The sequence below is a fragment of the Nicotiana tomentosiformis genome, chromosome 8 (genome assembly GCF_000390325.3).
Source record: "Nicotiana tomentosiformis chromosome 8, ASM39032v3, whole genome shotgun sequence".
Taxonomy (NCBI): Eukaryota; Viridiplantae; Streptophyta; class Magnoliopsida; order Solanales; family Solanaceae; genus Nicotiana; species Nicotiana tomentosiformis.
The window spans coordinates 120,462,022-120,485,973 of record NC_090819.1 but is presented as its reverse complement, the minus strand read 5'-3'; the positions used below and the strand labels follow the sequence as shown (position 1 = coordinate 120,485,973).

General features: G+C 37.8%; 2 protein-coding genes across 2 annotated transcripts; one reads left to right on the top strand and one right to left on the bottom strand.

The window, feature by feature from the left end:
- Positions 1 to 9,667: 9,667 nt before the first annotated feature.
- Positions 9,668 to 10,954, bottom strand: LOC138898066 (secreted RxLR effector protein 161-like). Its single transcript, XM_070184099.1, has 2 exons — positions 10,594 to 10,954; positions 9,668 to 9,738 (listed from the first exon to the last, which is right to left on the bottom strand). Exons 1-2 carry the CDS (start codon positions 10,952 to 10,954, stop codon positions 9,668 to 9,670), a joined length of 432 nt encoding a protein of 143 aa, XP_070040200.1.
- Positions 10,955 to 21,175: 10,221 nt separating this feature from the next.
- On the top strand, positions 21,176 to 22,022 carry LOC138898065 (zinc finger BED domain-containing protein RICESLEEPER 2-like). Its single transcript, XM_070184098.1, has 2 exons — positions 21,176 to 21,425; positions 21,469 to 22,022. Exons 1-2 carry the CDS (start codon positions 21,176 to 21,178, stop codon positions 22,020 to 22,022), a joined length of 804 nt encoding a protein of 267 aa, XP_070040199.1.
- The last annotated feature ends 1,930 nt before the right edge of the window (positions 22,023 to 23,952 follow it).

The following is a 23,952-nucleotide window of genomic DNA, read 5'->3' as shown; positions in this document are numbered from 1 at the left end:
AACACTCTTGTGAAATAATTCGCTAAAAACGTAAGTTTGGGGGAGAGACGAGGAGTTTGAAAAAGGCATCAAGGTAAAAGAGAAAAGAAATGAAGAGAAGGAAAGGCAATAAAAATAAATAACAAAAAGAAAAATGCAGAAAGAAAGTGAATAAGTTGAAAAGTTAAAGGGATTCAAAGAAAAGTAATGATGCAAAGCATGAAAAAAGCAAAGAAGGAGAAAATGTATATCATGACCAAGAAAGAGTGATGTTAAGTCTCTCTAGCTCCCCTAAGGAAAATAAAATGCCTCAAAGAGTTGGCAAAAGCATGAGCCAATAAAAGAAAATGGAGTGCTTAAGGAAAGATGAACCTGTTCTATCATAGATTATCCAACCTCAGTCCAAAAGCCTTTATTACATCCCGAAAATACCCTACGTGATTTGAAGCCGAGTAAGCTTACATTAGTGATGATTTACAGGAGGGGTAAGCCTATGGTACTTAAAATCATACTTGCATCATTCTTTTGAGAGAGATGAGTGAACATTTCACAAATCTTCGAATTGAGTGCTATATTCTTAAGTGAGATAGGCAAACGGAGAGTAGAGGAGAAGGAGTTTAGGATCCACAATGACCTACATGAAAGAGCGAGTTTCCTTGATGAATACAGTCAACTATTGATGCTCAAGAGTCACATTAGAACTATTCGTACTTAAAAGTTGAACTTGTTGCCTTGTTAATCATTTACAAGTGTCGTGGGTAATTGTTGGTCCCATTTGATGTGTGATTGATTCACCTTTGATTAGTTGGAATGTATCTTAACTTGTGGAGGAGGGAACTACTTTATTTGCTTGAGGACAAGCAAAAGCTTGAGTTTGGGGAAGTTGATAAATGTGGATTTTGACTATTTTTAGCACTTTTTAGCTTTCGTTTTAGTCCAAAAGTGCTTAATTGTGTTCCCAAAAACTGATGAAATGTACTTAATTGCAGGAATATTGGAAGATGAGCTCCCTAGATAAAATACAACTCAAGAAGGAGAAATCTAAACTCAAGGACAAAACAAGCACAAAAGCTCAAAGTGCGGACCGCAGAATATCATCTACAGCCGCAGGATGTGAAAAAAGTCCATTAGAAAATGTTGAAAAGTGCGGACCGCACATGAATTATGCGACTGCAGAATCTGGGTCAAAACAAATGTTCAGAGATCCTGCATCTCCAGTCCAACACAAGTGCGGACCGCACAATTATTTTGTGGCCGCAGAAGGACAGTGCGGCCGCAGTTCATTATTATGCGGACGCAGATTTTCAACCTTATGAAACTGAAGCAAAGTGCGGACCGCACATGGAATTGTGCTGCCGCAGAATCTTCGAAAGGGCATTTTTGTCCGACAATTTCAGCTCTGTATAAATAGAAGAGTTTCACTTTTTTAGGTTTAACTTTTGACATTAGCAGCCACTCTAGACGGTTTCTTTTACACCTTTTTTGTAGTTTTTGCCATTTTGAGTTCTTTAAATTAGTGATTCCATCATTTTAATTATCAATATGGGTTTAATTATCACTTCTTCTTTTTCTTCCAATTTAAGCATGAGCAGATAGATTTTCACTAGGGTTGTGACCCAACCCTAGTGTGTAAACTTAATGGGTGTTTGATTTAGTGCTTGTTTATGGCTGGGTGTTGATTATCTAGCCTTGTTCTTGCTTTTATTTGAAGGATTAATGGTTGCAAACTTTATTTCATGCCTATTTGACTTGGGCTCTACTTGAGAAAGAGAGACTTAGTCTAGGAAAACTTGGCTAGCAAGAAATTGGGTCAATCGAAAAATTGATAAGCCCAATTAAAGGGGTGAACCTAGAGATAATAAAACCCGACTTGGGCTTATTATCAACTTTTTTGTTCAATACCCATTTGGACTTGAGAAAGCCAAATTAGGCAAAATAACTCTCTGACCGAGAGGTAGCGAGTGGGTACTTAAGTGTTGATAGCTATAATACACCCCGACCAGTAAAACAAGCTTTAAAGTTTACAACCCATTAGGCGAACACCTAGGTGAACGTCATAACCAAAAATAATTTCCTTGTTCCATTCTTTAAATCACAATTGTAGTTTAGCCTAGATTTTCAAACAAAACCAAATATTGCAGAAGTGCAAATTTAGATATACAAACTCACGCACTAAGATATATACTACTAACACCCATTCGCATAGCTCCCTACGGATTTCAACCCTGACTCTTGTTGGGTATTACTATTGCATCGACTATTTTCATATCCTCAAATAGAGGAGTGAAATTGGACAGGATCACCTTTCTGCTGTTGGTAGGTATGCTAGACTGCCCAAACTCTCCGCCCTACGACTCAAGGCATCGGCCACCTCATTGGCCTTCCCCGGATGGTACAAAATGGTGATCGCATAATCCCTAAGCAGCTCCAACCACCTCTGCTGACGCAAGTTAAGATCCTTCTGTTTGAACAGATGTTGCAGGCTCTGGTGGTCCGTGTAGATCTCACAAGGAACACCGTACAAATAGTGCCGCCAAATCTTCAAGGCATGAACAATAGCTGCTAACTTAAGATCGTGGATAATATAGTTCTTCTCATGCACCTTCAGCTGTCTAGACGCGTAGGCAATCGCCCTACCGTCCTGCATCAACACCGCGCCGAGACCAATACGCGATGCATCGCAATATACAATGTAAGACCTCGAACCTGTAGGTAATACCAATACTATGGTTGTAGTCAAAGCAGTCTTAAGCTTTTAAAAGCTCTCCTCACACTCCTCTATCCACCTGAACAGAGCACCCTTCTAGGTCAGTCGGATCATAGGTGATGCAATAGATGCGAAACACTTTACAAATCAATGGTAATACCCCGCCAAACCAAGAAAACTCTGGATCTCCATAGCTAGGGACGGTCTGGGCCAACTCTGCACTGCTTCAATCTTCTTCGGATCTACCTTGATCCTCTCACTTGATACCACATGAACCAAAAATGCCACTGAATCTAGCCAGAATTCACACTTCAAAAATTTTGCATATAACTTCTTTTCTCTCTGGGTCTGAAGTACAGTCCTAAGGTGCTGCTCTTGATCCTCCCAAATCCTGGAGTACACGAAAATGTCGTCAATAAATACAATGATGAAAAAGTCAAGATAGGGTCGTAATACACTGTACATCAAGTGCATGAATACTTATGGGGCATTGGTCATCACAAGGAACTCGTAGTGACCATACCATGTCCTGAAAGAAGTCTTAGGGATATCTGGCTCCCGAATAATCAACTGATGATAGCCTGAACGCAAGTCAATCTTGGAAAACACTCTGGCACCCTGTAACTGATCAAATAAGTCATCAATACGAGGCAATGGATACTTGTTCTTCACTGTAACTTTGTTCAACTGGCGGTAATCAATGCACTTGTGCATAGAACCATCCTTCTTCTTCACAAACAAGACTGGAGCCCCAAGGCGACACACTAGGCCAAATGAAGCCCTTATCAAGCAACTCCTGTAACTACTCCTTTAGCTCCTTCAACTCAAGCAGAGCCATACGATATGAAGGAATAGAGATTGGCTGAGTGCCCGGTAACAAATAAATACCAAAGTCGATGTCTCTATCGGGCGGCATGCCTGGAAGATCTGCCGAAAATACATATCGAAAGTCCCTCACTACCGGAACTGACTCAACGATAGGAGTATCAACACTGACATCTCTCACATTAGCCAGATACATATCACACCCCTTCTCAACTATCCGATGAGCCTTTAAAAATGAAATAACTCTGCTAGGAACATAATCTAAGGCACCTCCCACTCTAACCGTGGTAATCCTGGCATAGCCAGCATCACAGTATTGGTGTGAAATCAAGAATAGTATAATAGGGCGACAATAAGTCCATGCCTAAAATATAATCAAAGTCAACCATATTGAGCAATAATAGATCGGCTCTGGTCTCAAAATCGCTAAGAACAAACAAAAACGATCGATACACGCCTTCAACAACAATATAATCTCCACATGTGTAGACATATAAACAGGAGAACTCAAAGAATCACGGGATACACCCAAATACGGAGCAAAATAAGATGACACATAGGTATAAGTGGAGCCTGGATCAAATAAGACTGATGTATCTTTATGACAGACCAGAACAATACTTGTAATGACAGAGTCGGATGCAACTGCCTCCGTCCGAGCAGGAAGAACATAATATCTGGCCTGGCCTCCCTTTCTAGGGCGACCTCTAACTGCCCAACCTCCACCCCGAGATGGCTGAGCAGGTGGAGTGGTAGTTGGTGTTGTAACTATAGCCTGAGGACCCGACGGAGCATGCGGTACCTGAGTAGTCTGTGGAGGTGCACCCCTCTTAAGTTTGGGGAAATCCCTCGCCATATGGCGAGTGTAACCATACTTAAAACAAGATCTCGGAGTACGTGGCTGTTGTGGCTGGCTCGGGGAAGATCGATTGGACTGATCGCTGAAAGCACCCCGTGCAGGAGGTACACTCGATAAAGGAGATGCATAATAATGAGTATGGGGCCTAGGAGTGGCCGGAGTACCGCTGGCGGCTGGAAGTGTTGAATGAACGGGGCAACCTACATTGCCTCTACCCTGACGGGCTGCAGCTAGGGCACGAGTACCACTATATGTGCAAGACTCTCGAGACCTTTTGGCCTCTCTCTCCTCTCTCTCCCGGGTCATCATGCCCTTCAATCTCCTAACGATCCCCACTACCTGCTGGTACACAATATCCATCTCCATCTTGGGACATGCTAAATCTGATACAGTGGTTGAGCCCCTCAATAAATCGACGAACCCATTCTCAACAGTAGCAACCAAGGCTGGTTGGTGTATGCCTAGCCGAATCACTAAACCGGAACGCAAACTCTGACACGGCCATAGAACCCTAGCGCAACTGCTCAAACTCTGCACGCCATGCATCTCTGAGACTCTGGGGAACATACTCCCTCAAAAACATATCTGAGAACTGAGTCCAAGTGAGTGAAGTTTCCTCGGCCGGAGTACCCAACTCATATGCTCGCCACCACTGATAAGTCGCTCCTCTAAGATGGAACGTAATGAAAGAAACCCCATTAGTCTCTGCAACACCCATAGTACGAAGGATACGGTGGCACTCCTCAAGAAAACCATGGGCATCCTCTGACGCCAAGATACTGATCGTAGGAGGGTGGTACTTCTTGTAGCTCTCGATCCTGAGCTCCTCCTCCTCAGAAACTGCTGGCCTAGCCTCGGGCTGAACTAGGGCTACCGGTTGTAGTGGTATGACCTCTAGGACCTGGTCGACCTGAACCCGCTGCTCTGGGGTGCAGGCGGCGAGATTATATGCTCCTCCCCCGATAGTGGACGTAGCAGGAGCAAGTGGTATCAACCCTGCCTGAGCTAATGTGCTGAACATGCTCAAAACCTGGGCGAGAGTCTCCTAGAGGGATGGTGAAGTAACAGGCGCCTCAGGTTCCTGCCTTCCAGCTGGAACTATTGGTGGCTTCTATGTAGCATCTCGTGCGGGTGCCCTGGCCGCACCACGTGGACGTCCTCGGCCTCTACCCCGGCCCCAGCCTCTCGTGGCTCTATCAGAGGGCCTGGGTGTCTGGTCATCTGATCCGGTTGTACGTGTCCTCACCATCTATGAGAGAATAGAAAGACTAAAGTTTAGAATCCTAAAGTCAATAATTTCGCACGACAAGGAATCAAAGAAATAAAATTTTTCCTAACAGTTCCATGGCCTCTTGAAGATAAGTATAGACGTCTCCGTACCGATCCGCGAGACTCTACTAAACATGCTTGTGACTCATAACACCTATGAACCTAAAGCTTTGATACCAACGTGTCTCGACCCGAACATCCCTCCATAAGATGTCGTGACGACACCTAGTCTCTAAGACTAGGTAAGCCTAACAATTGCGGAATAACTAAAATAACAGCTAAGCTTCAACAGATATATATACGTAACTGAAAAGTGTCGCTCGACATGTACAAGTAAAATTGTAACTCAGAGTAAGAACAACTCCCAAAACCCGGTAGTCACAAGCCACACGCTCTAATGAAGTACTATATGTCTCTATATATCAGCGTTTAAGAGAATAAAAAAGACAACATAATAAGGATAGAGTAGGGACTCCGAGGTCTGCGGTTACTGGCAGATATACTTTGAAGTCTCCAGGCAGCGGCACACACTCTCTGCTAACGAGGCTGGTAAGATGTACCTGAGTCTTCACAAAAACATGTGCAGAAGCATAGTATGAGTACACCACAATGGTACCCAGTAAGTGTCAAGCCTCACCTCAGTAGAGTAGGGCCCTACTGGGATATAATAAATAAGGCAGAAGATGGAATGATAAAAAGGAATGGAAGATAAGTGAAGCAGTAAGATTATACGAAAAGGCAACACCACAAGAAAACAGGAAGACAATTACAACACGTAAGGAAAAGGACATCTTACAAGTCCAGGAACAACAACAAGAAAAAGGAACTCAACAGAGGCGCTTCCGAGGTACTGCCTCGTAGTCCCAAAAGTAAATATTTCACAACGGTATGGAAGAAACCTCGTGCCACTCACACCCATACGGAAGAAACCTCATGCCAATAACACTCCGCACGGTAGAAACCTTATGCCAATAACACTCCACATGGTAGAAGCCTCGTGCCAATCACACTCTGCACGGAAGAAACCTCGTGCCAATAACACTCCGAACTGAAGAAACCTAGTGCCAATCACACTCCGTACGGAAGAAACCTCGTGCCAATCACACTCCGCACAGAAAAAACCTCGTGCCAATCACACTTTGCACACAAGAAACCTCGTGACAATCACACTCCGCACGGAAGAATCCTCGTGCCAATTCCCCAACAGTCAACTAAGCATGACTCACAAAGTAATCAACACGTAATGAATGAAATAATGATATTACAAGAAAGGAAAACCTATAGTTAAAGAACAAACACGGAAACCAAGGAAAAATAGGTAATTTAACTAAATATGTTGTACAAATAGAAATTAAGAGATGAGACATGTAGACATGTGAACAGAGGCTAATCATGACGACTACACATGCTAGAATAACTCGGTTAAGGCGTGGAAAGGAAACTAATTAGCAAAGACAAGAATTTCGACATTTAGCCTGTGTACGCACTCGTCACCTCGCGTAGACGGCACTCACATATCACAAAGTGTTACAATAGTACCAAATCCTAAGGGAGATTTATCCCACATAAGGTTAGACAAGTCACTTACCTCAAATCAAGCTCAATCAGTCAATAAGAATGCCTTTCCCTCGTCTTTCCGACTCTAAACGGCCCAAATCTAGACAAAAAAAATTACATACTATAAATACAACTATAAGAAACTAGTTTAAATAATGAAACTACTACTTTAGAAAATGATTGAAAAATCGCTCCAAAAGGTTGACCCAAGCCTATGACTCGGAATTGGGTAAAAGTCATCAAATCCGAATACCCGTTCAACCACGAGTCCAACCATACCAAAATTACTTAAATCTGATACCAAAACCTCAAAATTCGGTCTAAGAACCTCACACATTTCCCCCCCAATTTTACAACCCAAATCCTTAATTAAATGAAGAAATTAACGATAGCTTAGTGGAATATAATCAAATATGAGTGTAGAATCGTTACACAAATGTTTTCTTTGAAAATTTCTCCAAATTTCGCCTCAATCCGAGCTCTCTAGGTTCAAAAATGGAGAATGAAATCAAACCCTCGAACTTAGGCCTTTTCTGCCCATCGATTTCGTATCTGCGGACTCCCAGTCGCACCTGCGGAAAAACCATCGCATGTGAGGATTCCACTTATTGCCAGGGTTTCGGCTTCTGCGAACCGGGTCTCGCACCTGTAATCCCGCTTCTGCGACCATGACCCAGGTCGGCCTCATCCGCTTCTGCGATCACACCTTCACATTTGCGGACGTATATATGCGGTTCTCTCTTCGCACCTGCGATCCCAGCTGGGCCAAACCAGCTTCGCTCTTGCGGCCACACGCTCTCTTCTACAAGTACGTACCTGCGGCTAACAACAGGTGCGATGACACCAGAACAACAATGCTTCAGCAAATCTTCCAACTCCAATTCGATCCGTTAACCATTCGAAATCCACCCGAGACCCTCGGGACCTCAACCAAATACACCAACAAGTCCTAAAATAAGGTAAGAACTTAGTCGAGTCTTCAGATCACATCAAACAATATAAAAAATACGAATCACACTCCAATTCAAGCCTAATAAACTTTAAAACTTCAAACTTCTACATCTGACGCTGAAACCTATCAAATCAAGTCCGATTGACCTCAAATTTTGCACACAAGTCACATTTGACATTACGGACCTACTCCAAGTTCTGTAATCGGAATCCGACCCCGATATCAAAAAGTTCAACCCTGGTCAAACTTTCCAAAAATCATTCAATTTTTCAACTTTCGCCAAATGACGCCAAAATGACCTACGGACCTCCAAAATAACCTTCGGACACGGTCCTAAGACCAAAATCACCATACAGAGCTATTGGAATCGAAGAAACTCCATTCCGGAGTTGTCTTCACCCAGGTCAAACTACGGTCAACTCTTATAACTCAAACTTCAAACTTAGGGACTATGTGTCCCATTCCACTCTGAAACTCTCCCGAATTCGACACCAAGCACCCCGGCAAGCCAAGTAAGCATTAAATAAAAGCAGAGGGGATAATAATTAGGGGATCGGGGCTAATACTCTCAAAACGACCGGCCGGATCGTTACAATTCTCCCCATCCCCTCTTTACTATATATCCCCGTTCTCGAAGGAGTCTTCCCCTCTTTTCTACACTTTCCTATTATATATATACTGTGTAGTTTTGCATTATAAGATTTGGTACCTTTAACTCATAAAATATGTATTTTAAATTTATATATTTGATTCACATTTTAAATACATATTATATCATTATTATACATTGTATACAAATTATTCCATTATTATACAATTTATATGATATGCATTTTAAACTTATATAATACGTATTTAAGTTTATATATTTTGATTCACATTTTAAATACACATTATGTCATTATTATACATTGTATAAAAGTTATTCCATTATTATGCAATTTATATGACATGCATTTTAAGTTTATATTTCCTTAAATTCATATTTAAATACACATTATACCATGTATATAAGTAAACACATCATTTAGATACGCAATAACGGATAATGCATATAAATTTAGACAACAACGGATAAAACTATAAATTTAAATGACTATTATAGCCGTTTAATAATAAATTGAAATCGTTAATTTGCACACACATAAACGAGGCAACTAGATGAGATCTATCCCTTTTAATGAATATCTATTAAATAGGAAAGGTTTGCTGGGCTAGGTGAACGACATTTGCGGATACCATTTCTTGAGTGTTGCTAATTTTGTAACTATTTTACTGTTCCTTTTGTTTATTAAGTAATTATGCTAGGCTGATGTATTTAATTCTTATATATTGCACACTTATTGAAACTGTCTCCCAAAAGAAAGCATAACGTGTTATAAAATAAAGACCGTAAAGTAAAGACAAGTATAGAGAGAAACTAATATATTGTTCAAACTTTAAACTTATGTACATAATGAACTGAATTCTCCTCTATTTATAGAAGAAAGAAAGCTGATGTGTAAGCTGCTGCTGCAAGCTACTGTGTAACATGCTGTGTAAGCTTCTTGTAAGCTGCTACTCTAAGTTGTTGTGTAAATTGCTTGTAAGCTGTTATTATACCAGATATAGATAATCTTCTACCATGAGTAATATTTATCCATAACGGAGTACCGAAAGGATAAGTTTCTCCAGGAGGCTTATTTCCAATAGAGTACTAAATAGATAAATATATTTACAGCGGAGTCTCATATGGATAAGGTTCTTCAGGAAGCTTATTTACAACGGAGTACTAAATGAACATCCATAATATAATATATTTATAACACTCCCCCTTGGATGTTCATTAAAAGATAATGTGCCTCATTAAAACCTTACTAGAAAAAAACCCTATGAGAAAACATCCTAGTGAAGGAAAAAGAGTACACATATTTAGTAATACACATTGCTAGTTACCTCATTAAAGACCATATAAGGAAAACTATATGGGAAAAAACCTTAGTAAGAAAAAAAGAGTATATCGTGTATTTTACTCCACCTGATGAAAACCTTATTTCAAATATTTGAGTCTCCGCATTCCAATCTTGTATACCATCTTCTCAAAAGTTGAAGTTAGCAAAGATTTAGTGAATAAATCTGCCGGATTGTCACTAGAACGGATTTGTTACCCATCAATGTCACCATTTTTCTGAAGATCGTGTGTGTAGAATAATTTTGATAAAATGGGTTTCGTTCTATCCCATTTTATAAATCCTCCCGTCAATTGGGCTATACATGCAGCATTGTCTTCGTATAAAATTGTGGGTATTTTCTTATATTCCAAACCAATTTTTTCTCGAATAGAATGAATTAGTGATCTCAACCATACGCATTCCCTACTTGCTTCATGAATAGTTATTATCTCAGCATGATTTTAAGAAGTAGCAATAATAGATTGCTTTGTGGAGCGCCATGATATGACAGTACCTCCACATATAAACACGTACCCGGTTTGAGATCTAGCTTTATGGGGATCCGATAAATAATCTGCATCTGCATAACCAACAAGATCTACACTATCTTTATTAGAATAAAACAAACCCATATCAAGAGTTCCCTTTAAATATTGTAATATATGTTTAATCCCGTTCCAATGTATCCGTGTAGGAAAAGAACTATATCTTGCTAGTAAATTAACAGAAAATGCAATGCCAGGCCTTGTAGCATTAGCAAGATACATTAGTGCACCAATTTCACTGAGATAGAGTACTTCGGGACCAAGGAGTTTCTCATCCTCTTTTGGAGGGCGGAACAAATTCTTATTCACTTTAAGTGATCGAACAACCATTGGTGTACTCAATGGGGATAAAAGCGTTTTAAGACCCTTTCTGTATAGAAAAATTGATGGATAAAGATTGCGTCTGCTAAATATTTAATTTCAGACCAAGACAAAGTTTTGTCTTTCCAAGATCTTTCATCTCAAATTATTTCTTAAGATATTCAGTTGGCTTTTGGAGCTCTTCTGAAGTTCCAACAAGATTTATGTCATCAACATAATCAGCAAGTATAACAAATTCTGAAGTTATTTTCTTTATAAAAATACATGGACAAATAACATTATTTATGTAACCTTCTTTCAGCAAATATTCACTGAGGCGATTATACCACATGCGCCCAGATTGCTTTAAACCGTACAAAGACCTTTGTAATCTGATTGAGTACATTTCCCGAGATTTTGAATATGCTTCAGGCATTTTAAATCCTTCAGGGATTTTTATGTAAATTTCATTATCAAGTAACCCGTACAGATAAGATGTAACCACATCCATTAGATGTATTTCAAGCCTTTCACGTAAGGCTAAACTGATAAGATATCGAAATGTTATGGCTTCCATAACGGGTGAATATGTTTCTTCATAATCAACTCCAGGTTGTTGTGAGAATCCTTGTGCAACAAGGCGGGCCTTGTATCTTTCAACTTCATTTTTATCATTCTTTTTTCGCACAAAAACTCATTTATGACCAACTGGATTTATAGCAGCATGTGTTTGGACTGCTGGTCCAAAGACCTCTCTTTTAGCAAGTGACTTCAATTCCGATTGAATTGACTCTTGCCATTTTGGCCAATCAGATCTTTGTCGGCATTCTTCGACAGATCGGGGTTCAAGATTTTCACTATCTTGCATAATGTTAAGTGCAACATTATATGCAAAAATATTATCCACCATTATTTCAGATCGATTTAAATTAATCCCATCACCAGTAGAACTTATTAAAAGTTTCTCACTCACTAGAGTCTCGGGTTCATTGATTTCTTCAGGAATCTCAGAACTAATCAGATATTTGGTCACTTCAGGAGATCCCTTCATAATATCATTTTGATCATTTGTCGATTTTCTTTTTCTAGGATTTCGATCCTTAGAACCCAAAAGTCTACCACGCTTCAGGCATGCTTTAGGTTCACTAGCTCTCATGCTAGTAGATGATTCTGCTGGGACATCAATTCGGATAGGCACATTCTCTGCAGGGATATGCGACTTAGTTATCCTTTTCAAATTAGTAAATGCGTCTGGAATTTGATTTGCTATATTCTGTAAATGGATGATCTTCTGGACCTCCTGATTACATATAGGGCTATGTGGATCAAAGTGAGATAATGATGAAACTTTTCATATAATTTCTCTTTTGATTTCCTTTTACTCTCCCCCTAATTGTGAGAAATTTGTTTCATCAAATCGACAATCTGCAAATGGAGCAGTAAATAAATCTCCTGTCAATGATTCAAGATAGCGAATAATAGAGGGTGATTCAAACCCGATATATATTCCTAACCTTCTTTGGGGGCCCATCTTACTGCGATGTGATGATACTACTGGCACATATACAGCACATCCAAAAATTCATAAATGGGCAATATTTGATTCATAACCAAAAACTAATTGTAATGGAGAATATTTATTATAATGTGTTGGTCTGAGACGAATAAGTGATGCTGCATGTAAGATAGCATGGCCCCAAACAGTAGTGGGCAATTGTGTTTTCATAAGTAGTGGTCTTGCTATCAATTGCAGGCGTTTAATAAAGGACTCTACAAGGCCATTTTGAGTATGAACATAAGCTACAGGATGTTCAATTTTTATCCCAACTGATAAACAATAATCATCAAAAGCTCGAGATGAGAATTCTCCAGCATTATCATGGCGAATAGCCTTTATAGGATAATCTGGGAATTGAGCCCTTAATCGAATTATCTGGGCTAGTAGCTTTGCAAACGATAGGTTACGAGATGATAGTAGTCAAACATGAGACCATCTTGAAGATGTATCTATTAGGACCATAAAATATCTAAACAGTCGTAGGTGAATAGGTCCACATATATCCCCATGTATACGTTCTAAAAAGGTAGGGGATTCAATTCCAACCTTCATTGGCGATGGTCTAGTGATCATTTTGCCTTGATAACAAGCATCACAAGGAAATTCATTATTTGTAAGAATCTTCAAGTTCTTTAATGGATGCCCACTCGAATTTTCAGTAATTCGTCTCATCATTATTGATCCAGGATGGCCCAAACAGACATGCCAAAACACAAAAATATTTGAATCCGCAAACTTCTGGTTTACGATAGAGTGTGCTTCAACTGTACTAATTTTTTAATAGTATAAGCCAGAAGATAAAGTTGGTAACTTTTCTATAATGTATTTCTGGCAAGAAATATTCTTTGTAATACAAAGATATTCCACGTTCATTTCATCTATTGTCTTAACATGATACCCATTTTGGCGGATATCTATAAAACTCAACAAGTTTCTTCGGGACTTGGAGGAGAATAATGCATTGTCTATAATAAGTTTTGTTCCCTTAGACAGAAATATAATAGCTCTTCCGGAGCCTTTAATCAAACTTATATTACCAGAAATTGTAGAAACATTTACTTTTTTTCTTATGTAAATAAGAAAAGTATTTCTGATCTTTGAATACGGCATGAGTTGTTCCACTATCAATTACACAAATATCTTCATGATTGGTCTTTGATCCAAACATAATTTGAGGATTATCCATATTCTTCAAAATGACATAAACAAAATAAATATGATAGTAAACATCATTATCAAAGTATAACTTTTATTTATGTACAACAATTACATAACCATACTATCTACTACAAACAACAAAAATTAAAATATTTACATCTCTATAGATTCATCACCAATCACATGACTTGTTTCTCCTTCCGGAAGTGCAAAGTAATCAGCTACATCCAAATGCATGAAGTCTAAATTATCTTCAGAAATAAAATTTGCTTCAGCATTTTTCTGAGTCTTCTTCAGGGAGGATTGATACAGCTCAACCAGGTGCTTTGGCGTACGACATATACGTGACCAGTGCCATTTTCCTCCACATCTATAGCATGCATTTTCTGCATTTGCTGCTTGCACCGCTAAATGATTTTGTTCCTTCCTTTTTCACTGCTGGTGGTGAGGATGGTTCTTTGATGCATTATTATTACCATGATTAGTGTTTCTTCCCCGACCACGGCCATGACCACGACTGGGGCCACGTCCTCTTCCACACTTAGCTTGGTGGATGTTCGTCCCATTCACTTCAGGATATGGACATGAACCAGTAGGTTGACTTTCATGGTTTTTCATTAATAGCCGATTATGTTGCTTGCCTACAAGAAGATGTGAGATAAGTTCAGAATATTTTTTGAATCGCGTCTCTCGATATTGCTGCTGCAGGAGCATATTCGAGGCATGAAAAGTGATGAAAGTTTTCTCCAACATATCATGATCAGTAATATTATCACCACATAATTTTAATTGGAAAATAATTATGAACATAGCATAATTATACTTACTGATAGATTTAAAATCTTGTCGCCTTAAATAAGTCCAATCATATCGTGCATGTGGAAGAACGACCATCTTCAGGTGGTCATATCTATCTTTCAAATTATCTCACGGTATGACTAGATCTTTAACAGTAAGATATTCCATTTTCAGGCTCTTATCAAGGTGGTGGCGTAGGAATATCATTACTTTGGCACGGTCTTGGTTTGATGCTTGATTTTTGTTCTTGATGGTGTCTGCCAGACCCATCGCATCAAGATGAATTTCGGCATCAAGCACCCAAGGCATGTAGCTTTTGCCCGATATATCCAGGGCTACAAATTCAAGTTTAGAAAGATTTGACATTATTTAGAAAAAGAATGTTCGTACCTCTGATACTTTCAAAGTATTTTCTCGAGATGACAGAGTCTCGTGCTGATAACGTGTTATAAAATAAAGACTGTAAAGTAAAGACAAATATAGAGAGAAACTGATATATTATTCAAACTTCAAACTTATGTACATAATGAAATGAATTCTCCTCTATTAATAGAAGAAAGGAAGTTATTGTATAAGATGCTACTGCAAGCTGCTGCTGCAAGCTACTTGTAAGCTGCTACTCTAAGCTGCTGTGTAAGCTGCTTGTAAGTTGTTATTGTACCAGATATAGATAATCTTCTACTAGGAGGCTTATTTCCAATAGAGTACTAAATAGATAAACATATTTATATGGATAAGGTTCTTCAGGAAGCTTATTTACGACGGAATACTAAATGAATATCCATAATATAATATATTTATAACACAACAAAGTGTTTTTTCATTTGCTAATTATAGTAATTTTTTGTCGCCATACGAGCAAATAGTATAGAAAAGGATATGCATTAATTTGTTCTTAGGTAATATGAAAGAAGAAAGATAGAATATTTCTTGTTTTACATTTGCTTCACTCGTTCGTGGAATCTTCGCCAAAACCACATACCAAATCAAATACCCAAAAAAAAAAAAAAAACGTAATGCAGGTAAAAAAAAAAAAAAAACGTAATCCTACCATCCTCTATTCAACTTTCGCAAATAATTTGCTTTGTCATCAAGAAAATAATTAAAAATGAAAAGTAAAAGTAAAACAAAAGAATATTGCAAACTAAACAAAGATGATCGAAGGTTGAGAAGAAAGAGTCTTTTAGGCCAATGATACCGACGAAAAAAAGCCACCCGATGTAATGCAAAAATGGGATTTGATATGATTTTATATTTGGAGGTTGGGTTGGGGGTTGAAATAATCCAAGTCAAACGCCTGAATCATAGCAGAAGAACAAATTAAAAAAGAGAAATTTAGGCGTTTTAGGGGATGCAAATGGCATTAAATAAATATGGTCATATTTCAGGAAAATGATGTAAACTTTGTTTATATATTCCTTGTAGTCTAAGGGCCTGTTTGGATTTAACCACTTTTTAAGTTGTGGAAGTATTTGGCAAGCAAAAAAAATGGTTTAAGAAAAGTTAAAATCTGCTTAAAAAAACCAAAACCAACAAGTTGGGTAAACCCAACTTTTTCGAAATTGGCTTAAAAGCTATATTGTTTTGACCAAGAATATTACCTTCTTATCTCTTATAAGTTTTTTTAATCCCGAAATTACCCCTTAGTAGAAAATCCTAAAATATATTATCTTTTTCTTTTCTCCATTGTTGTTGCAGCAATGCAGCCTCTGCTTTCTTCTTCCTCTTCTTCCATAACTTTTCCAACTTCAGTTCTTATTAAAGCCATATAAACAGGGTATAGGCCTCATTTCTCACTGAGCATCAAACCAAACACCTAAAGAGATGATCTTTTCTTTGATATGCTTTATATCCAACAGAGATTCCTTTTGTCTTTCTTCCTTTTTGCTTTTGAGAAATTAGTGTTCTCGAAATTTGAAGTAATATTTCTTCTAATTATTTATAGAGGACAATGAGCTTGTTTTATTTTTATGAAAGTTTACTTGATTGAAAGTGGTGAAAAATGAACATTCAAGAATTATATTTTCAAAAATTATCTTAAGTAATCACTTAAATTAAAATATAATTTTTTTATTTAGAATTAAATATATTGTAGTAATCAACTCCTTTATAATGTTAACAATTTTAAGAATATTTCTGTCTTTTAAATAGAAAAAAGTACTTACCAGCATCTGTTTACCAAACACTTCAACAATTTTTTTTAAGATTCAACACTTTTATCCAAACAGATAACTGCTTATTTATAAAATAAGTTTCAGCACTAAAAGATATTTTTAAGTACTTGTGTTTAAAAGTTAGGCTAATCCAATCGGGCTCTAAGTCCCAAGTTGGGTGTATTGAAGTCCCAATTCTCTACGGGCATCACGTAGCACCTTTGCTCAATTTGCTTGTTTGCTGCAGCAACATAATACAATACTTATCCATTCGCTTCAAAAAGATGATTCTATTTTAATTTGAGAGTCAAACAAGATTTTTTTAAATATACTTTTTCAAAATATTTTTAAATATTTTAAATTGTTAACAATTGTAACTTATAGTATTTTTATGTAGTTTTTAAATATATACTCCCTCCGTTTCAATTTATGTGAACCTAGTTTCTTTTAGTCTGTACCAAAAAGAATGACTCATTTTCTTATTTGGAAACAATACATTTATGCAATGATTTATAGCCACACAAAATATGTATCTCATTTTACACCACAAGTTTAAAAGTCTACATTCTTTTCTTAAACTCAGTGCCCAGTCAAATGAGTTCACATAAATTAAAACAGAGAGAGTAAATTTTATTTCAAAAACTTAAAGAATCTACGTGAAAATTCATATTTAGTCAATTTGACTGTCGAACACAAAAAAGGTTCAAATAAATTAATTAAGATAGAAAGAGTTGCTATTTGGAACAGCATTCAACGACCGATTGAACTGGCTTTATTATAAATTCATGAATTACTTGGACAGATGAGTCATAATTCCTGTTTAATTATACTCTTGTAATTTGTAGGTGTTGCTGTAAGTGAATCGTACTCTGTAATTTGTGATTTCTCTTGTAACACTTGTTAGATTTTAAAACTTTCTATAGCATGGTGTTGCGACTCCTATTTGTTAGAAGAAACCGTGTAACTACGTATGCATACTTGTTAGAAAGGAAGAACAAAATTGAAGAAATTTTCTCTGCTTTGTATTGATAACGTATGTGTCTATATATACAAAATTATCTTACTGTAAAATAACAAATAAAGAATATTCCTATACACTTGTACTACTTCTATTGCCTACTGTGTAACAGAAAAACTAAAATATTCTTTCCCATGTGTGCTGTTACGTGGCTCTTTCCTGAGATTCCTTAGAAGGGCGACGTAAGGCTAAGCAACCGATGTCCGTGTAGTTACTATTCGCCAACTGAAGTCCCCTCCATATGCTAGACTAGATTGTCAGTGCCGTACGGAAAAACCAATGTCAAAAGCAATTGAGAGAACATAAAAGAGAATTGAGAATGAAAGAAAGCTTGATTGTATTAATGAAAGCAATTACAGAAAAGCAACGCGGTGTCGAGGCGGAGAGACACCAGTACAGAGAATTGCTTGCTTGCTAGAAAGTTTGATTGCTTAATCCCCCTAATAATACTTAAAAAAATAAACCAAAGATACAGGACTTGACCTAACTAAGCTAGAGGAACATAAAGGAAGTACATGAAATACAACTACTCTATATTTACAATGAAAAGGACTTAGTTTTCTACAAGGTAGAAACAGGTCCGTTGTCAGCAACCTTGTCATTAGCATCGCGGTCTGCGCATGCAGCGCTGTTGGCATCTGCCTGCGGCTGGGCCCTGTCAAGGGCTATCGGTGGGGCGACAGAGGCACATGCGTGTTTGTCACTTGGCGCAGCCAAGACCACGGGGCCGTACATGGCGCTGGGCGTTGGGAGGCTTGTTAGGACGTCATGGAACACGTCTAAGGGGGTCATGGGGCATTGCTGGAAAGCCGCCCATGACATTCTCCTCCACCTGAGTTGGCGACGTCCTCGGCGCCTTACTTGCAAGATAATCATCAATTAGGCTCTTGTAGGCTTTGAGGTTTGTTCCCCTCTCCCAAGTATTCTCCTTTGCATCACAACCCTGCCATTTCACCAAGAACTCTTGGTGATCTTTCCTTGAGGCGTGAATCACTCGATCATCAAGAATAGCTTCAACACGCCTTTTTCTAGTTGAATTGGGGCCTCAAATACTGGGTATTGTGAGTTGTCTCCGTGAAGGATCCTCCATGTCTTCCCGAAAACGTTTCAAAAGACTAACATGGAAGACGGGGTGGATTTTCCACCAGGCTGGGGTATCCACCTGGAATGCAACTTTCCCAATGCGTTTTTCAATGGACAAGGGTCCAATGTATTTTTGCAATAGGCGAGGGTCATGGACCCCTACAAACAAGTATCGCTTTGGGATTTTGACCATCACTTTGTCTCCTACTTGGTATTCAACAAAGAGACGATTTTGATCAGCATGCCTCTTTATCCGCTTTTGGGCTTTGACAAGATAACTCTGCACTATCTCCAAATTTAGTTTTCATTTTTTTGAGAAGCTATCAGCTCGAGGAGATTTTGACATGTTTGGTACATTCACAGTGTGTGAGAGTAGCGGTTTCTGTCCGGTAATAATTTCAAAAGTGCTTTTATTTGTACTAGAGCTCTTTTGTGAATTGAAACACAGTTGAGCAACATCCAGAAGCTTCACATAGTTCTTCTGTGATCCGGTTACAAAGTGGCAGAGATATTCCTCCAGCATGCCATTGAACCGCTTCATCTGGCCCTAATATTTGACGACATGAGAGAAGAAGAGTCGAGTTGTATCTTCTGTTGATATATTGAGGCTGCTATAAATGTAGCATACTTGAAAAACCAATCTACCACAACCAAGATAGTTGTGAGATCTCCGACCTTGGGCAATTCGGTGATGAAATCCATGGAAATGCTTTCCCAAGGTCTCTTTGGGACAGGTAGTGGTTCCAAGAGTCCCGCTTGTGTCAAGCGATCCGACTTTTTCTTCTGGCATACTAGACAAGTCTTCACATACTAAGAGACGTCATCAGCCATTTGAGACCAATAATATGCGTGTCAAAGTAATGTCATGGTGTGTTCCTTACCAGGATGGCCGGCCCACAAAGTATCTTGGCATTCCGTCAGAAGAGTCCTTCGTAGATCTCCTCCTTTAGGAACATAAAGTCGGTTCCCTTTCATTTTCAAGAACCCATCTTCCATGTAGAATTGGCGAGTCTTGCCCATTCCTACCAAATCAACCAAATATTGTGCAACAGGATCCTTGATGAGTAGATCTTGTATCTGGTCTTTTATGGTGGTGGCTACTAGGGGTGTTCGTGAAAAACCAAAAAACCGAACCAAACCGATAACCAAACCAAACCGGAAAAAAAAACGACTTTTTTTTGTTTGATTTGGTTTGGTTTTCAATTTTAAAAATCGATTAATTTTGGTTTGGTTTTGGTTTTGACCGAAAAAAAACCGACTATATATATATTCTTGTACTCTTGGGCTTTGTATTTTAATTGAATTGATTTGGGCCTTAACAATTTCAAATGCTTCACCAGAGAATAGCCATATTCTAATACAAAGCACCAGCCCTCCCAACTCCCAATGTGTCTTAAATTTATATTCACTCCAAAGAAACAAACCAACCGATAGTGAACCCTAGCTGCTTCTTCTCTCAAGTTTCCATAGGCAACAGTAAACCATAGCTCAAGTAGCGATTATTGTGACTGCAAATCCACAACTATGAGTAACGAGCAGGTTGTTTCCTTCGCTTAATATTATTTTTAATTTTTGTTGTTCTTTCTATTATATTTTAAAGAGGAATTTTCTTCTACCATCATTTATTTCTCCTCTATTTTTAGATTTAAATGTTCATCTGACTGTAATAATTTTATGTGGTGTTGGATCTTCAATAGCTTCAATGTTTATATGCAAAAAATTTTTATGTATTGTCATTTTCGAATTTTGTTATTTTTAACCATTGTTACATATTTTGTCTCTCTCGCAGATGGAAACAACGACTTCAAAAGTAGAGGTGAAAGTTCTTTCAACTACACAGAAACTTCCTCAATTAGAAGGTAACAACACTCTTATTGCCGATTCAAGTATATTCACACCTCCTAAAAAGTATAAAAGAACAACTACTTCTAAAAATAATTCTAGTATCGGTAATGGAAGGGAAACATCTGAAATTTGGAAACACTTTACCAAATTTATTGACAAAGATGGTAAGTGCAAGGCGAAATATCATTTTTGTAGTCAAAGTTATTGTTCTGATAGTAAGAGAAATGGGACAACTATATTATGGAACCATCTAACTGGTATTTGTAAAAAATCCTATTTTAGATTCATTGATAGGAAGCAATCGACAATTAGGCCTATTCCTATTAAAGGAGGGGGACAAGGAGGTACTAATGATACTTGTAAGCTGGAAAATAATTGTGTACAATGTCAATGAAGTGAGAAAAGCTATTGCTGAATTTATAATCATTGATGAACAACCTTAAAGTTATTGAGGGGGGAGGTTTTTGAAATTGATGTCAGTTGTTTTGCCTAATTTTGAGTTGCCCTCTCGTTTGACTGTTGCTAGGCAATGTTAAAAAATTTATCACGAAGAAAAAGAAAATCTTAAAAAGTTTATCCAGAACCAACATGTATGTCTCACTAGTGATACATGTACATCACTCCAAAACCTAACTTATATGGTTATAACTGCTCACTGGATTAATGATAACTGGAAGTTGCAGAAGAAAATTCTTAACTTTTTTCAAGTTCCAGATCATAAGGGTGAAACGATTGCAAAGGGGATTGAGGCTTGTCTATTAGATTGGCGAATTAAAAAACCATTCACTGTGATCCTAGATAATGCAAGTGTGAATGATGCTGCGATTAGACACTTGAAAGGGAGGATTGAGGATTGGAAAGGAATCATCTTGAGAAATGACTTTCTATGTAAGATGTAATGCTCACATTCTGAATTTAATTATAAAAGAAGGGTTAAATGATCATAATGAATCCATTACTCGGGTCAGGAATGTTGTAAAGTATGTTAAGTCATCTCCTGCAAGATTTGCTTCCTTTAAGTCGTTTGTTGAAAAGGTAAAAATAGAGAACCATGGTCTTTTGAGTTTAGATGTTGAAACTAGGTGGAACTCGACATATATGATGTTGAGTGCAGCTATTAAATTTGAAAAAGCCTTTTCAAGAATTTATGTTGATGACCATAAGTATCAAAAGCATTTTACAGAAATGATTGGAAGAGGAGGGCATCCAAATGGGGATGATTGGAAGAAGGTAAAAGATTTTATAAAGTTTCTTGACATTTTCTACCAGATTATTCTGAAATTTTCGGGGACTCTGCATGTTACTTCAAATTCTTTCTGCCATGAGCTTTTTAATCTTCTTAATTTTATTACAAATAATTCTCATGGGGATGATTCAGTTTTGATTGATATGGCTGATAATATGAAAGTCAAGTTTGAAAAATATTGGGGTGACTTTGATAATATGAACATATTATTATTAATCGCCGTTGTGTTGGATCCCTGATATAAAATGAAATATGTGAACTTCATCTTTGCCACATCTTATGGTCCTTTGGTGGGAAATTTAAGGTTAACAAGGGTGATGAATGTTTTATCTCGCTTGTATGATTATCATAAAGATTCTTCTTCTCGAACTTCTGATGAGAATCTGGGGAGTACATTTAGAATGATGAGTGAAAGTAAGAATGGTAAGATATGACACTCACAATGGAAAAAATATGTGCAAGAGGAAGATGATGGTGGAAATAAGAATGATCTTGACAGGTACTTGATGGACGATTTGGAGTTGACCAAATATTTAGATATCTTGGCATGGTAGAAAGATGCAAGTAAGAGATATCCAATTGTTTCTAGGATTTCAAGAGATGTGCTTGCAATTCCTATTTCTACCGTAGCATCTGAATCGGTTTTCAGCATCTGTGGACGGATTCTTGTTTCGTATCGAAGTTCTTTGTCGCCAAAGACAGTAGAAGCTTTAATTTGTACTCAACAATGGTTGAGGTCAACTCCTAAAAAATGCATTGTTGAAGATATTCTGGAGGAAATTCAAAAGCTTGAAATAGTTGAGAAAGGTAACTTTATATGTCTAATTATTTAAGAATATGTTTATATCTGTAAATTACTTAATGATATTTTTTCTTTCAGAATACTCCGACGGTGTTTTGAGCATTGATTAACTCGGATGATGGAACCAACTTTAACTATATCTTTGTTGCTTGAAATTTAAGATGTAATCTTGATGTCATTGTTTTAGTTTACCATATGAAAGACTGAGTATCCTATTATGACTTTATTATTGTAATGTCTTTTGTGACTTTTTTGCTGTCAGCTTTCTAAAGATGCTGTTGGAATATTGGTGTTAATGGTTGACACTTGACAGTACATGAAATCAAAGAGTGTTTGAATGTATGTTTATGAGAACGTTTACAGATGTTTTATGAAAAAATCAATTTAGTGGAAGAATCTATAGTGTTTTATGTTTTATGGAAGAATATATAGTGTTTGAAAGTTTTATAGAACTATTTAGTAGAATGAAATGAGAGTATATGAAAGAGTTTTCTAACTTTAGTTTAGTGGAACAGTTGGCATTTGAATGTGCAGAAGAATATTGAGGAGGCTTATTAAAATGTTAGATTTGGTAGTCCATATCCAAGGTATTTGTGCAGTAAAGTTTAGATGTACAGTGAAGTGTAGGTCAGTAGGGTGCTTCTAGGAGCTTGTTTTTAAAAAGCCCGATAAAAACTGAAAAACCGACAAAAACCAATCCATAATAAACCGACTCAATTGGTTTGGTTTGGTTTTAATATTTAAAAAATCGATAAAATTGGTTTAGTTTCTCTTTATGGAAAAATTGACCTAAACCGAACCATGAACACCCTGAGTGGCTACTTCGCTCCCCTTTAGGGTGACGAGTAGGCACACCAATGCTAGATCAGCTCTCCGACTGAGCGCATTAGCAACATAATTAGTCTTCCCATTCGGTACTCCAGGTTGAAGTGAAATTCCGCTAGGAGTTCCTGCCACCTAGCCTGTCGATCATTCAGATTCGGCTGGGTCATGAAATGGCTAACAATTGTGTTGTCTGTCTTGACCACAAATGGGGTTCCCAGCAAATAGTGCTTCCAAAGGCGTATAGTGCTGCTCTGCATCCTTCAGCTTCCGGCTTTCGTACGCTACATGATGCCCTTCTTGTAGCAAGACTCCGTTAAGGGCATAGTCAGAGGCATCCGTTTGTACCTCGAATGGCTTGGCCAAATCAGGAAGGCCAAAATGGGGCTACTAGACATAACCGCTTTTAATGCGTTGAAGGCCTCCGCTAGCCTGGGTCCCCAATCCCAAGGTGTGACCTTCTTTAGGAGTTTTTTCAATGGTACTGCGATGAGGGAGTAATTTTTCATAAATCGCAGATATAAGTTGCATAGGCCAAGGAACGC